This window comes from Salmo trutta, chromosome 16 (genome assembly GCF_901001165.1).
Source record: "Salmo trutta chromosome 16, fSalTru1.1, whole genome shotgun sequence".
Classification (NCBI taxonomy): domain Eukaryota; kingdom Metazoa; phylum Chordata; class Actinopteri; order Salmoniformes; family Salmonidae; genus Salmo; species Salmo trutta.
Window position 1 is genome coordinate 60,375,670 of NC_042972.1, and position 15,806 is coordinate 60,391,475.

Genomic DNA, 15,806 nt, shown 5'->3' on the forward strand with positions numbered 1-15,806 from the left:
TGGTCTGAACAAAAGAATGGATTTATCGAGTAAACAACACTTATACATTAAACTGAGCCTCCATTACCCTGGTCCACCATAGTGATGGATGATGGAATTAGGAAATATAGACTGCGTCTGATCACCCAGATGGTATACGATTTATTCATTTCTTTACAATAGGTAACAAATCCACAGACGGTCCATAAAAGCGTCCAGCCTGCCCCATCCTGTCCACTCCGCTTCTGAGAGAGAAACAGAGCACAGATGGGGGAGAGGGGGCAGCGGTGGTGGTTTTAATTGGCTTTGGCGCGGAGCTGAGCCCTCTTGCCTGTGACTGCCTGGAAACCTGCCTTGATGCTGGCGACCGAGCAGCGGGAATGGCAGGTTTCGCACTGCAGGAAGTAGAGTCGTGTGTCCTTCTGGAGGATGGTGTCGGGGGAGCGACATGTATGGCACGTCACATACTCCTCTATAAAGGGGATAGAAAAACTTGGATGAGATTGGGAAGTGTTGACATCTGGTTTGATTTAACCATATTATGCAGTGAAGGTCAGGTGATTGGTTGAAATTGCTAACCGGCTTTTTGTACTGCGATAAGTCCGTTTTACGCAATAATATTGCACTGATTTAACTGTCGTGGAAATAGCGCGGTAACTGGTCAAATTTGCAAAACCTCGAACAGTATGTACGGAATTGTACATTTGGCAAAAAATACATATCGCCCTCGCAAAATCCTAGAGGAACAGCTCACAACCAAGCAGGTCTTGTTATGAACATGGCTAGCAAATTGCAAGTCGGACCCCCTATCATTTTAAACAAAAAATGTTAAGTACAGTAGATTATCGTCATCCTCTCATTTTCAATGATTAACTGAAATCAGAATTAAATCACGAGTTCAGAGATGCGTACAAAGGTAGGACAACTGTCAACACGAGCACTTACTAATATATCTTCGTAAGACATTCTCTATCTGTTTCTGCTGGAATCTTCCTTTGATGATGAGCTGATTAGTTCCGTCTATAGAGCCACTGTTGCAATAAAAACAGTTTCAGCCATAAATTCATATCCTCCATTCACATTAATTTTAAATTTTTTTTATATATTTTTTTTAGCGTAGCAGATGAATGCTTTTCTTCACTTGCTGACCAAAACCATACCTTGTTCCAAGCTCAGCCAACAAGAAGGCCAGGAGATGTTTTGGCTGCCGATGCAACCTGTCAAGAAAAATTACAGTAAGGGGACTAATGACGTAAAATAATGTGATTCAACAAGGGAGACTAAGTCATTAAACCTCAACATCTCTAAAAACGGCAACAGCGCATCTCATGGTATTCTCACAGTTTGCAGATATCGGTGAAGTTGACGAAGGATGACTTCTTGGTGCCCACTCGGACCACCTGGGGAGGCTTCATGACAAACTTCCGCTTCTCCCCAGCCACCATGTCAGGATTCTTCTCCCGCATGATTTGAAAGACACGGTTCAGCAGCTACAAGGGAGGGAGATGAATCAGCCTGGATCGTAGAATGAAATACTTGGGAAACACCACTGAAAGATATCGGCTTCAACAAGATTTGACCAATAATTTTCTAATGAAAATGTGAATAAACATTTATTTATTTCAGGTCATGATGACCTTACATCTTAGGTCTCTGTGATGAAAATGCCTAGTGTAATATACTCTGGTGTAATATTCCTCAAAAATCTTACAATTAAAAAGAAAATAAAGAGTACAATATCCAGAAATCACACCGCCATTTCCTGGTTGCTAAAATTCTAATAGTTTGCCAAATTTTGATTTATGTCACAAAACAAGCAATGTAGCAGTGTAGAGAATAATTGTACCATCTAAACCGCTGTGAAATATATTTTCAATAACCCAAAATATTGTTTTTTCTTTTTTGAAGCTTGAAGCTGGTGTACAAAACCCGAAAGTTAGACCTGAAAAACTACACTTAAGAATGGTAAGCATAGAATTAGCACACACAGACCAGATCTACAGCTTCTTAAACTTGCTTTCAATGAGTGACAGATCTATAACTCGCATTTCTATGTTAATTTGGTCAGGACACCCAAAAAGTTACATATTGCAGCTTTAAGTGAAGTCTCTTGACCCACTGACTCAGATTGTACCTCGTCATATGTGTAGTCTCTCTCTGAGCCCGCCCATGCAGGGCCCAACTGTGTGCTGCTGAACGTGATGTCGTCAGTGTTCTTTCCATCGTCGTCTTCCTGGGCTTTAAACCACAAGGTATGAGAAAGGCCAAATGTCAGTTTGCATGCTGGTTGCATTAATTTAACGTATTATGGCTTGCAACATTTTTCCAGCCTGTGAATTCAGTCCACTCACCGTCATCTTTGATTTCCATGTCGTCATCCATGTCGAAATTCACAGCCTTGGCCTTCCTTTTCTTTTTTCCTAGTTCTAACATCAAGTCGCCCTCTCCATTGGTTTCAGAGGGCTCGGTCTCAATTTTCAGCTCCTGTGTATGGACAGTTATAGAATAAAGTCAATTGAATACATACTAAACGCAGGGGTTAAAAAAATATATATAATAATCCCATGGCCGAAACTCAAGTCCATTTCAGATCGATTGTAAGGGGCCAAGTTAACCTCCACATTCATGTAAAGAAAGTCATGACCATCATACTTTCCTGGATAGAGGATCATTTTGTACATGTATTAAACAAAGTTTGACCATTCTCCTTGCTTAGGGGGTCCTTCCAGGAACATTTTTATATAGGGTTGAGCTCAGTTCTGGTGACTTTTTAAAAAGGACATTCTAATTATTTTAACATATTGGACCATGCATTCAGTGTATTCAGAAAATATTCAAACCCCATGACTTTGTCCACATTGTTACTTTACAGCCTTATTCTAAAATGGATTAAATACAACCATTTCCTCAATCTACACAGAACACCCCATAATGACAAAGTGAAAGCAGGTTTTTAGAAATGTTAGCCAATTATATCCTCATTTACATCAGTATTCAGACTCTTTGCTATGAAACTCAAAATTGAGCTCAGGTGCATCCTGTTTTCATTGATCATCCTTGAGATGTTTCTACAAGTTGATTGGAGTCCACCTGTGGTAAATTCAAATGATTGGACATGATGTGGAAAGGCACACACCCGTCTATATAAGGTCCCACAGTTGACAGTGCATGTCAGAGAAAGAAACCAAGCCATGAGGTTCAAGGAATTGTCCGTAGACCTCCGAGACAGGATTGTGTTGAGGCACAGATCTGCTAAAAGTGCTTCAACAAAGTACTGAGTAAAAGTAAAATACTTAGTGGAAAGAAAAAGTATGTGAACCTTTTGGAATTCTGGATAAATTGGTCATCAAATTTGATCTGATCTTCATTTAAGTCATAACAATAGACAGTGTGCTTAAACTAATAACCCAAATCATTGTATTTTTTGCCTATATTGAATAAATCATTTGAAACATTCAGTGTAGGTTAGAAAAAGTAAATGAACCCCTAGGCTAATGACTTCTCCAAAAGCTACTTGGAGTCAGGAGTCAGCTAACCTGGAGTCCAATCAATGAGATGAGAGATGTTGGTTAGAGCTGCATTGCCCTATTAAAAAAAAAAACTCACAACATTTGAGTTTGCTATTCACAAGAAGCATTGCCCGATGTGAACCATGCCTCGAACAAGAGACCTCAGAAGACCTAAGAATTGTTGACTTGCATAAATCTGGAAAGGGTTACAAAAGTATCTCTAAAAGCCTCGATGTTCATCAGTCCATGGTAATACAAATTGTTTAATAAATGGAGAAAGTTCAGCACTGTTGCTACTCTCCCTAGGAGTGGCTGTCCGGCAAAGATGACTGCAAGAGCACAGCACAGAATGCTCAATGAAGTTCAGAAGAATCCTAGTGTCAGCTAAAGACTTACAGAAATCTCTGGAACATGCTAGCATCTGACGAGTCTACGATATGTAAAACACTAAACAAGAATGGTGTTCATGGGAGGACACCACGGAAGAAGCCACTTCTGTCCAAAAAACATTGCTGCACGTCTGAAGTTAGCAAAAGTGCAACTGGATGTTCCCAAGCGCTACTGGCAAAATATTCTGTGGACAGATGAAACTACAGTTGAGTTGTTTGGAAGGAACACACAACACTATGTGTGAATATATATTTTTTTAAATCACAGCACAAAAATGAATTCCCAAGTTAATCAAGACATTTTGCAGGAGAATGTTAGGCTGTCTGCCAATTGAAGCTCAACAGAAGTTGGGTGATGCAAAAGGACAACGACCCAAAACACATTAGTAAATCATCAACAGAAGTAAATATTCCTTCTGGAGTGGCCCAGTCAGAGTCCTGACCTCAACCCGATTGAGATGTGGCATGACTGATCTGATCCAACAGAAAACGTTTGGTTGAGGTTATTGTTGCCAAAGTAGGGTCAACCAGTTATTAAATCCAAGGGTTCAGACACTTTTTCCACCCTGCACTGTGAATGTTTACACGGTGTGTTCAATCAAGACATGAAAACATAATTGCTTGTGTTATTAGTTTAAGCAGACCGTTTGTCTTGTTGTGACCTAGAAGAAGATCAGATCAAATTTCATGACCAATTTATGCAGAAATCCAGGTATTTCTAAAGGGTTCACATACTTTTGCCACCGTACGTACATTTGTTTATTTTGAATACATTCGCAAAAAAAAAACGTTTTTGCTATGTCATTATGGGCTATTGTGTGTAGATTGAGAAGATAAAAAAACAATTTTAGAATAAGGCTGTAACGTAGGAAAATGTGGAATGCACTGTATAGCCTATGCATGGTGCATATTATCAGATGTGCTATTAGCAAAAAGCATGTAGCCCAACTGATGAAGCATAGTGGCTATAAAATGTACATAGACTGAAGCATGGGGTTTGTCCATCTACCCCTTTGGACAACATCCTGATTGTTATTATGAATAATTATTGTCTTATAAAAAAAAAAAGTAATTTGGTTTAATAATTTATTTGTCTCCATTACAAAAATGTCATTGCACCTTTTAAGAGCTCTGCTGCTCAGCTGTGCCTAAACCATGCTTGTAACTCTGGTTGTAAAACTGCATTTGTAAAAAGATTCCACACACAATTGAACAAGTACAGAAATGAATGTGGTAGCAATGTTAAACAGGGATCGTCTTTTTGCAAAGGCCAAAACTGCTTTCAAATGTTTTTTCCCACGATTGCATTGGAATTGTTGTGCATTGACTGCTTGTCAGAATACAAGTTTCCCTCCTACTGCTGTCAGATCTTCAATGTGCACTGAGAGGAATATTTATCTGGCATAGAACACACAAGCCAACTATGTAAATAGGTCAACTATTCTACCATGGGGTTGTCTGATTTGGTTTTAATAACATTACATGACTTTGCCAGCAGCTACATTAGGCTACACACCGCTGTGAGTTGAGCGCTGCTGAGGTGCGCATTATAAAAAGTTTTATTCCCTTCATCTGAACACTGATGTGTGATCAAAAATCATGCATGTCAGTTCAGTGCACACAGCGTAACAAGAGAAAATACAAATTGAGAATATATTTTTGTAGAACCGACTCTGTCTGTATTAGGCTGTCATGTCCAAACCCCCAGAGATATTTTAGTGCGGATCTACACTGATCTCAAAAACGACCTCTCCAGAAACCCCATGACTGAAATACGTCGCAGGAGAAATTTAACACGTCAAGCCACAACACAAAGTCATACACTGTACACTGAGTGTACAAAAACTTTTGGAACACCTTCCTAATATTGATGTGCACCCCCTTTTGCCCTCAGAACAGCCTCAATTGGACACAAGGTGTCAGAAGTGTTGAACAGGGATGTTGGCCCGTGTTGACGCCAAGTTGGCTGGATGTCCGTTGGGTAATAGATAGGGTTGGGCGGTATCCAGATTCTCATATCGTCCTACTGTCCTCTCACCACGGGATATACGGTATTACCAGTTTAGTTCCCAAGGGGGTGCCAAAAATGCAAAAGAAAACCCAAGGGTGTCCATTAGTAAAATGCAAAACAATGAATTTGAATGGAGGCTGCAAGCTAAATATGCTAACGAGTGCAAACACTAAAGAAAATAATTGAATTGCAAAGACAGGCAATCCTGCTCATAAAGTTATGCATATGTATGTAGGAGCTATCATTAGCATGTGACGTTCAGAACTAGCATTCCCACCGAACACTTCCGGTGAATTTACTAAATTACTCACGATAAACGTTCACAAAAAACAAATTATTTTAAGAATTATAGACACAACTCTTATGCAATCGCGGTGTCCGATTTTAAAATAGCTTTTTGGTGAAAGCACATTTTGCAATATTCTGAGTAGACACCCACCAAGTTTGGTACTCACCAAACTCAGATTTACTATAAGAAAAATTGGATTACCTTTGCTGTTCTTCGTCAGAATGCACTCCCAGGACTTCTACTTCAACAACAAAATGTTGGTTTGGTTCCCAATAATCCATAGTTATATCCAAATAGCTGCGTTTGTTCTTGCGTTCAAGACACTATCCGAAGGGTGACGCGCCGGCGCGTATCGTGACAAAACATTTCAAAATATTCCATTACCGTACTTCGAAGCATGTCAAACGCTGTTTAAAATCAATTTTTATGCGATTTTTCTCGTAAAATAGCGATAATATTCCGACCGGGAGTCATTGTTTTCGTTCAAAGATTGAAAATGTAAAATGGCCTCTTCACGTGCACCCGTCTCATTGTTCTCAGATCGACCACTATCCAAATGCGCTACTGTTTTTCAGCCAGAGACTGCAGAGTCATCATTCAAGGTTCTGGCGCCTTCTGAGAGCCTATGGGAGCCTTAGAAAGTGTCACGTTACAGCAGAGATCCTCTGTTTTGGATAGAGATGACAAAGAAGGCCAAGAAATGGTCAGACAGGGTACTTCCTGTACAGAATCTTCTCAGGTTTTGGCCTGCCATTTGAGTTCTGTTATACTCACAGACACCATTCAAACAGTTGTAGAAACTTGAGTGTTTTCTATCCAACGCTACTAATTATATGCATATTCTAGTTTCTGGGCAGGAGTAATAACCAGAATAAATCGGGTACGTTTTTTATCCGGCCGTGAAAATACTGCCCCCTATCCATAACAAATTAAGAACAAATTCTTATTTACAATGACGGCCTAGGAACAGTGGGTTAACTGGCTTGTTCAGGGGCAGAACTACAGATTTTTACCTTGTCAGCTCGGGGACTCGATCTAGCAACCTTTCGCTTACTGGCCCAACACTCTAAACACTAGACGACCTGCCGCCCCAAGATAGCAGTGGCAGCTGTACAGATAACTAATCCAAAGGTCTTTGACTTCTCAAACACAATAGAGCGCTAACACAATGATACCCCGTCACCTTATTAATTCAGCCACTTAGATAGCAAGTTAAACTAGGGGTTGTGTTAACGTGTAATTCTACGTTTTTCACACAGGAAAAAAGTTAAAATATCTTGCTGCGTTTTGTAAACATAGATAAGCCAAATAGCGTTGCACTTCTGTTGTCATCTGATGAAAATTAAGATATTTTATGCAAATGTGTTGCAGTGATGTATGTTCTGTGAAGGAAAACTATAGTTCTCAGGTCCCTGATCATTCTATTGAAGCAAAAAAACTCACTTTCAATATAAAAAGTCACCCTTGTCAATACGCAGCTGGACTCACCTGCTCCCGCTTTGTCTCGTTGTCTTATTTACAAACAAACATGTAACTGGCTCAACTGTTCTGGGGAACTATGGTAAGCTTCATAATGCAAAATAACGTGACAGGTGAAATAAGAACGCAATGTGCTTCATCTCCTAATGCATTACACAAGTTGATTGCAGGTATTTACTTAACTTCTCTAGGGTAGGGGGCAGCATTCGAAATTTTGGATGAAAGGCGTGCCCAAATTAAACTGCCTGCTACTCGGGCCCAGAAGGTAGGATATGCATATTATTAGCAGATTTGGATAGAAAACACTGAAGTTTCTAAAACTGTTTGAATGATGTCTGTGAGTATAACAGAACTCATATGGCAGGCAAAAACCGGACAAAAATCCGACCAGGAAGTGTGGAAATCTGAGGTTTGTAGTTTAAGTCCTGGCCTATCCAGTTTTCAGTGACTTGGGGTTCATTTTGCACTTCTTACGGCTTCCACTAGATGTCAACAGTCTTTAGAACATTGTTTGAGGCTTCTACAGTGAATCTTGAGCGAACAAGAGCTCCTGGAAGTTGATGACTCAGAAAATGACATGAGTTCAGTGGCGCGCATTCACGTGAGCGTTAGCTGTGTTCCAGTTCATTTTTGAAGACATTGGAATCGTCCGGTTGGAATATTACTGAAGATTTGTTAAAAACACCCTAAAGATTGATGTTATACATCGTTTGACATGTTTCTACGAACGTAAATATAACTTTTTTTTACTTTGTCGTGACATTTCGGCGTGCTTCCTGGATTTGGAGTAGTGGACTGAACGCACGAACAAAAAGGAGGTATTTGGACAAATTATGGACTTTATCGAACAAAACAAACATTTATTGTTGACCTGGGATTACTGGGAGTGCATTCTAATGAAGATCAAAGTTAAGTGAATATTTATAATGCTATTTATAATTTTATTTGACTCCAATGGCGGGTATCTGTATTGCTTGATGTTGTCTGAGCGCAGTACTCGGATTATTGCAAAGTGTGCTTTTGCCGTAAAGCTTTTTTGAAATCTGACACAGCGGTTGCATTAAGGAGAAGTTAATCTATAATTCTTTTAATAAAATATTAAACTTATCAACGTTTATGATGAGTATTTCTGTAAATTGATGTGCTCGTTCACCGGAAGTTTTTGGAGGCAAAATATTTCTGAACATTACGGGCCAATGTAAAATGGGGTTTTTGAATATAAATATGAACGTCATTGAGCAAAACATACATGTATTGTGTAACATGAAGTCCTATGAGTGCCATCTGATGAAGATCAAAGGTTAGTGCTTAATTTTAGCTGTATTTCTGTTTTTTGTGATGCCTCTCCTTGCTTGGAAAATGGCTGTGTGTTTTTTCTTGTTTCTGCGCTGTCCTAACATAATCTAACTTTATGCTTTTGCCGTAAAGCCTTTTTGAAATCGGACAATGTGGTTGGATTAACGAGAACTGCATCTTTAAAATGGGATATAATAGTTGTATTTTTGAGAAATTTGAATTATGAGATTTGTTGTTTTGAATTTGCCGCCCTGCTATTTCACTGGCTGTTGAATAGTGTGTCCCGCAGGTGGGACGCTACCCCAGAGAGGTTAAAATCTTTCTTAACCCGTCTTCCCCTTCTATTACCTGTCTCGCCCCCTTCATCAACCCTGACTGAAGTGGATTGATTTAATAACAAGTGACATCAATAAAGGATCATAGCTTTTACCTGGATTCACCATGTCAGTCTATATCCTAATGTTTTGTACACTCAGTGTATAATTAAAACAGCTACAAATGCAAGGATCCATCTTATCCCTATCTATGAGACATATCCACCAAATACAAGGTTGACAGGAATCCATTTTGTAGATAAGTCAACAAACATTTACATTTCCATAATTTAATAGACACTTATGAAAACATGTTAAAATAAAGTCAACATTCTACACGCTAAGGCCCATTGGCCAGCTATCTGGGCACTTAACCCAAAACGTACCTTTATTCCCTCCTCTACATCATTGTCAAATGTCTTTGGCTTTTTCTTTTTCTTCTTCTTCTGGTTGAAGAAGTTTAAGTCATCCAGGTCATCAGAGATTTCTGGCAAACATACCAAGATCAAAAATTCTTACTTACAAAAGGTCTTATAAGTCAGACACATGCAAATCCACCTTTTTAATTTATATTATGTTAAGGTACCTGAGGGCCCTGCTACTTCCTCACCTTTCCTCCTTCCGTCATCCTCGTCAAAGTCCACCTCTCTGTCCTCTCCTCCATCCACCTCCACCTCCTTTGCTTCTGGCTGTGGAGCATCCTCACTGGCACCGTCCCCTCCTTCTTCATCTAGCATGAAAGGCTTCTTCTTCTTTTTCTTCTTCTTGGACATGTTGGGATCAAATATCATCTGCAAAGGACAAATGGAACGTGTTACAAATGGCTAACCCCTATGACGGTGTCAGCATTCATCTTGCAAATATAGTTAACTTGCTTCGTCCCGCAACGAGCAATTGTTTACTAAACAATCTATTTGGTTACACCAAAATAATGTTTCCAGGCAACAGAGGCATACCCCAATATCTCTAGGAACGACACTTATGATTCGTTGGGTTGAATGTAGAGGTCGACCGATTATGATTTTTCAACTGCGATACCGATTGGAGGACCAAAAAAAGCCGATACCGATTAAAAATTGGGCATTTATTTTTATATATATATATATATATATATATGTATATGTATATGTATATGTGTATGTATGTATGTATGTGTAATAATGACAATTAGAACAATACTGAATGAACACTTATTTTAACTTAATATAATATATAAATAAAATCTATTTAGTCTCCATGAAACATGTTCAATTTGGTTTAAATAATGCAAAAACAGTGTTGGAGAAGAAAGTAAATGTGCAGTATGTGCCATGTAAAAAAGCTAACATTTAGGTTCCTTGCTCAGAACATATGAAAGCCAGTGGTTCCTTTTAACATAACTTTTCAATATTCCCAGTTAAGAAGTTTTTGGTTGTAGTTATAAGAATTATAGTCGACGCGTCATCTCTCTAGACCATTTATATTTCATATACCTTTGACCATTGGATGTTCTTATAGGTATTAGTATTGCCAGCCTAATCTCGGGAGTTGATAGGCTTGAAGTCATAAACAGCGCTGTGCTTCAAGCATTGCTAAGAGCTGCTGGCAAACAGTAAAGTGCTGCTTGAATTAATGCTCATGAGCCTGCTGCTGCCTACCACTGCTCAGTCAGACTGCTCTATCAAATATCAAATCATCATTATAATAAACACACAGAAATTAATATGGTAAAATCCGGAAACTATCATTTTGAAAACAAAACGTTTATTCTTTCAGTGAAATACAGAACTGTTCCGTATTTTATCGAACGGACGTCAACCTTAAGTCTAAATTTACATTTACATTTTTAGTCATTTAGCAGACGCTCTTATCCAGAGAGACTTACAGTAGTGAATGCATACATTTCATTTCATGCATTTTTTTTGTACTGTAAAAATTGCTGTTACATTGCACAACCTTCAATGTCACTTCATAATTATGTCAAAATCTGTCAAATTAATTACGGTCTTTGTTAGGAAGAAATGGTCTTAACACAGTTCGCAACAAGCCAGGCAGCCCAAACTGTTGCATATACCCTGACTCTGCTTGCACTGAACACAAGACAAGTGACACATTTCCCTTGTTAATATTGCCCGCTAACATGAATTTCTTAACTAAATATGCAGGGTTAAAAAAATATACTTGTGTTGATTTTAATAAAGGCATTGATGTTTATGGTTAGGTACACTTGTGCCACGATTGTGCTTTTTTCACGAATGCACTTGTTAGATCACCTGTTTGGCAAAGTCGAAGTAGGCTGTGATTCGATAAATTAACAGGCACCACATTAATTATATGCAACGCAGGACAAGCTAGTTAACCTGTTTGGGATAGGGGGCAGTATTGAGAATTTTGGAAAAAATATGTTCCCATTTTTAACTGCCTCCTTCACCAACTCAGAAGCTAGAATATGCATATTATTGTTCAGGTTTGGATAGAAAACACTGAATTTTCTAAAACTGTTTGAATGGTGTCTGTGAGTATAACAGAACTCCTATGGCAGGCAAAAACCTGACAAGGTTTCAAGCAGGAAGTACCCTGTCTGACAAGGAGTCGTGCGTCTTGCATCTTTTTATTGAAAAGTAAGGATCTTAGCTGTAACGTGACAATTCCCAGGGCTCCAATAGGCTCTCAGAACCCGCGAAAAACCTGAAGGTTTACGAGGGAGCCTCAGTCTGAAACACATTATCACCTTTTGTAAGTGGCTGCTCAGAGGACCTTTGAATGAGGCGTGTGCACGATTCGCTCCTGAGGAGAAATTTTATTCGGCCGTTTAGGCTCAATGCATATTCCCGGTCGGAATATTATCACTTATCTACGAGATAAATGGCATAAAAATTGGTTTTAAACAGCGGTTGACATGCTTCGAAGTACGGTAATGGAATATTTAGACATTTTTTGTCATGCCAATGCGCGACACCGTGATGAAGCATTCTGCTAGTGTCTAGAACTCACGAACAAAACGTCGCTGTTTGGATATAACGATGGATTATTTGGGACCAAACCAACATTTGTTATTGAAGTAGAAGTCCTGGCAGTGTATTCTGACGAAGAACAAGCAAGGTAAGAACATTTTTCTTATAGGAAATGTGATTTTGGTGGAGGCTGACCTGGGTGGGTATCTAAATAGCTAGCCCTGTGATGCCGGGCTATGTACTTAGCACATTTTGCAATAATCTTCATCCGAAAAGCTATTTTAAAATCGGACATATCGAGTGCATAGAGGAGTAATGTATCTATAATTCTTAAAATAATTGTTATGCTTTTTGTGAACGTTTATCGTGAGTAATTTAGCAAACTGTTAGTAAATTCCCCGGAAGTTTGCGGGGGTTATGCTTTTTCTGAACGTCACATGCTAATGTAAAAAGCTGTTTTTTGATATAAATATGAACTTGATTGAACAGACATGCATGTATTGTATAACACAATGTCCTAGGTGTGTCATCTGATGAAGATCATAAAAGGTTAGTGCTGCATTTAGCTGTGGTTTGGGTTTATGTGACATGATATGCTAGCTTGAAAAATGGGTGTCTGATTATTTCTGGCTGGGCACTCTGCTGACATAATCTAATGTTTTGCTTTCGTTGTAAAGCCTTTTTGAAATCGGACAGTGGGGTTAGATTAACGAGATTCTTGTCTTTAAATAGCTGTAAAATAGTCATATGTTTGAGAAATTGAAGTAATAGTATTTCTAACGATTCAAAAATCGCGCCACTGGATTTCAGTGGCTGTTACGTAGGTGGGACGAGTTCGTCCCACATGCGCCAGAGGTTAACCTAGTAATATCATAAACCATGTGTAGTTAACTAGTGATTTGAAGATTGATTGTTTTTTATAGGATAAGTTTAATGTTAGCTAGCAACTTACCTTGGCTCCTTATAGCCACAAGGTCCTTTTGATGCTGCACTCGCGTAACAGGTGGTCAGCCTGCCTCCTCGTGGATTGCAATGTAATCGGTGTCCAAAAAGGCTGATTACCGATTGTTATGAAAACTTGAAATCGGCCGATCTCTAGTTGAACGTGCCCTAGAGCTCTGCTGCCTGACGGAACCCGACAATATCTACAGGTTAGGGCAGGGCCTGTTTTTTTCACATCAATAACTAGGATACGGGCAGGGCATCATTAACATTTGGAATCTAAGCCATTTGCTCATGCTCTGCAGTAACATAACTGACTAAGATCATAACATGGTGTCAGAAATGCTTCAGACTTTTTTTTTTTTTTTTACTTAACAAGGCAAGTCAATGAAGATTAAATTCTTATTTACAATGATGGCAACACAATGAAGACGACACTGGGCCAATTGTGCGCCGCCCTATGGGACTCCCAATCACGGCCAGATGTGATACAGCCTGGATTCAAACCAGAAGGCTGTAGTGACACCCCTTGCACTGAGATGCAGTGCCTTAGACCTCTGCGCCACCACTCGGGAGCCCAAATATAAGACAGGAGGGATTTTTTACAGAAAAATAATGTTCCTTTAGTTTAGAGTGATGAAAAGTAGCTAACAGCTCGCTCATGTCTACTCACTGCGCAGAGCAGCCCCAGCTAAGCCGTTGTTTAAGATACTCATAGCTGCCATGAGCAGAGGGAGCTGTGTGCAGGGAGCAATGACTTAAAGAAAAGAACAGCTAATGGATTTACTAACGCAGGAAATTATTTCTGATTTCGGGTAGGGCCGGGCCTTAAATTTGGCAGAAGCAAATCGGGCCTGATATAGGGCCTTAACGTCGGGGGCATGGGTAGGGCTCTAATGTGGCCTTCGCTATCAAATAAGCGTTTAAAATATTTATCCACGGTCTCCCTGTAGAAGTTGGAGTTCACATGGTAGTTTACTCTCTTGGACCGTGTGGTCTAGAATGGACTACAATGGCAGCCCACAGGCGGAAAAGAAATGGGAGACCCTGGATAAAAACGTGTTTCAAACGCTTATCTGATATCAAAGGACACATTCATTCAACCCAACGAATCGTAACTATTGTTCCTAGAGATAATGGATATGCCTCTGGCTCTGTTGACGGGAAACGGAATAACGTTAGTTTAGGTTTGGTTGATCAAGGACGCCAGGCTGCAAAGCTTCCGCATATACATCTGTAAAATGGCTCGTTGCGGGAAGAAGCAAACTAGCTGGGTAACAGAACACACAATAAAAACTATCGTTAGATAGCTAACGTTGAATAGGTACTGCATTGACAACCACCAACAGTCAGCAAAATAGCTAAATTGAATCGGACACGTTCGCACAATGACATAGTTAGCTACAGTGCATATCTAGGGTTTTACTGACAATTGTAAGGAGATGAAGCAGCTATCTAACCAGCAATAACATGGAGTGGCTAACGTTAGATCATAGCTAGCTGCCTCATTCTCACACGTGTGTAGGCCATAATTATGTCTCTCATAAACACGAATTACAATGGTAAAATTGGATTAGTTACCTCGTCGTCTCCTGACATGTTTCCAGACTATGTTGTGTCAGATAACGATGAAAATCCGTTGCAGTATATGTTTTTATCACCCAAACCACTGGTCAGTTTCGGGTTTCTTGCATCAGCTACCGAGCAGTAATGTGTGCGCATGCGCAAAGGTTATTTATTTCATGCCCAGGTGTAGGGTAAAGGCCTAGTGGGATATGTAGTTTTTTGTGCTCCGGCACCCTATCATAGTTCAGTGTACGCAACTCAACCTTTAGGTCAACAACATCTGGGAAGGTGGAACATTGGTGTCCTTATTTTGGACATGTATTAAAGTCTCACATAGAATCAAAGCACATCATCATGGGACTTCATGGTCTTGCTTGATTTTGGGCATCAGGAGACTGAAAGCGATCTGCCATTATGATTTAAAGCCAGTTTATTCTGTTGTCAACCATGAAAACAAATACATTTAATTTCACACTTTCACACAATGACAATACAAGGTCTTAAAATAACAATATTTTGCTCATAAGTGCCATATTGTTGTCCTAATTTTGGGCCTGTATTCACTTAATAGTCTGACAGAGCATTAAAGCATATCATCATAGGACTTCGTGCACTTGCTTGATTTTGACCATCAGGAGACTGAAAGCAATAATTATATCTGGAAACAAAATGTGCAAATCTGAGACTAAGGGGATTATTATTTAAAAAAGTACATCCCTGTAGGGATGGCATATATTGTCTTTCATGCCCCTTTTTAACATCAAATGATGTCCTTATAGAATACCTAATCCTTTTGCCAAATTATCAAGTGTAAGGCTGAATCTAAAAGAAAAGTTGTAATATATGCATGCTCATCAAGAAGATTTCTGTGTTTATCATTGTGCTGCTCAATGGCCCTGTTCAGTCATTAATCTGCTCAAAATAGCTGGGGGACTACACATTCTCAGACACATACTGTAGTTCTAAAGTAAGTCTGTGAAATTTCCTTTTCCACCCGTCCTCAGTTGTTTATAGACTTTGCAGTAGTCATTGCAGTTTCCTCAACATCTTTCACAAAAGCAGTGTCGCAATTCTCACGTATCTCCATTTCATTTGGTAA

General features: G+C 39.4%; 1 protein-coding gene across 2 annotated transcripts; it reads right to left on the minus strand.

Moving 5' to 3' along the window:
* Positions 1-14,891, minus strand: LOC115151127 (eukaryotic translation initiation factor 2 subunit 2-like). Of its 2 annotated transcripts, none has more exons than XM_029695138.1 (9): positions 14,723-14,891; positions 9,877-10,057; positions 9,653-9,753; positions 2,331-2,463; positions 2,114-2,217; positions 1,321-1,469; positions 1,140-1,196; positions 925-1,010; positions 1-451 (listed from the first exon to the last, which is right to left on the minus strand). In XM_029695138.1, the coding sequence occupies exons 1-9, from the start codon at positions 14,738-14,740 to the stop codon at positions 276-278; spliced, it is 1,005 nt and encodes a 334-aa protein (XP_029550998.1). In that variant the 5' UTR covers positions 14,741-14,891; the 3' UTR covers positions 1-275. The 2 variants fall into 2 exon arrangements, with proteins under 2 accessions (XP_029550998.1, XP_029550997.1); XM_029695137.1 differs by having other exon boundaries at positions 9,853-10,057.
* Between the last annotated feature and the right edge of the window lie 915 nt (positions 14,892-15,806).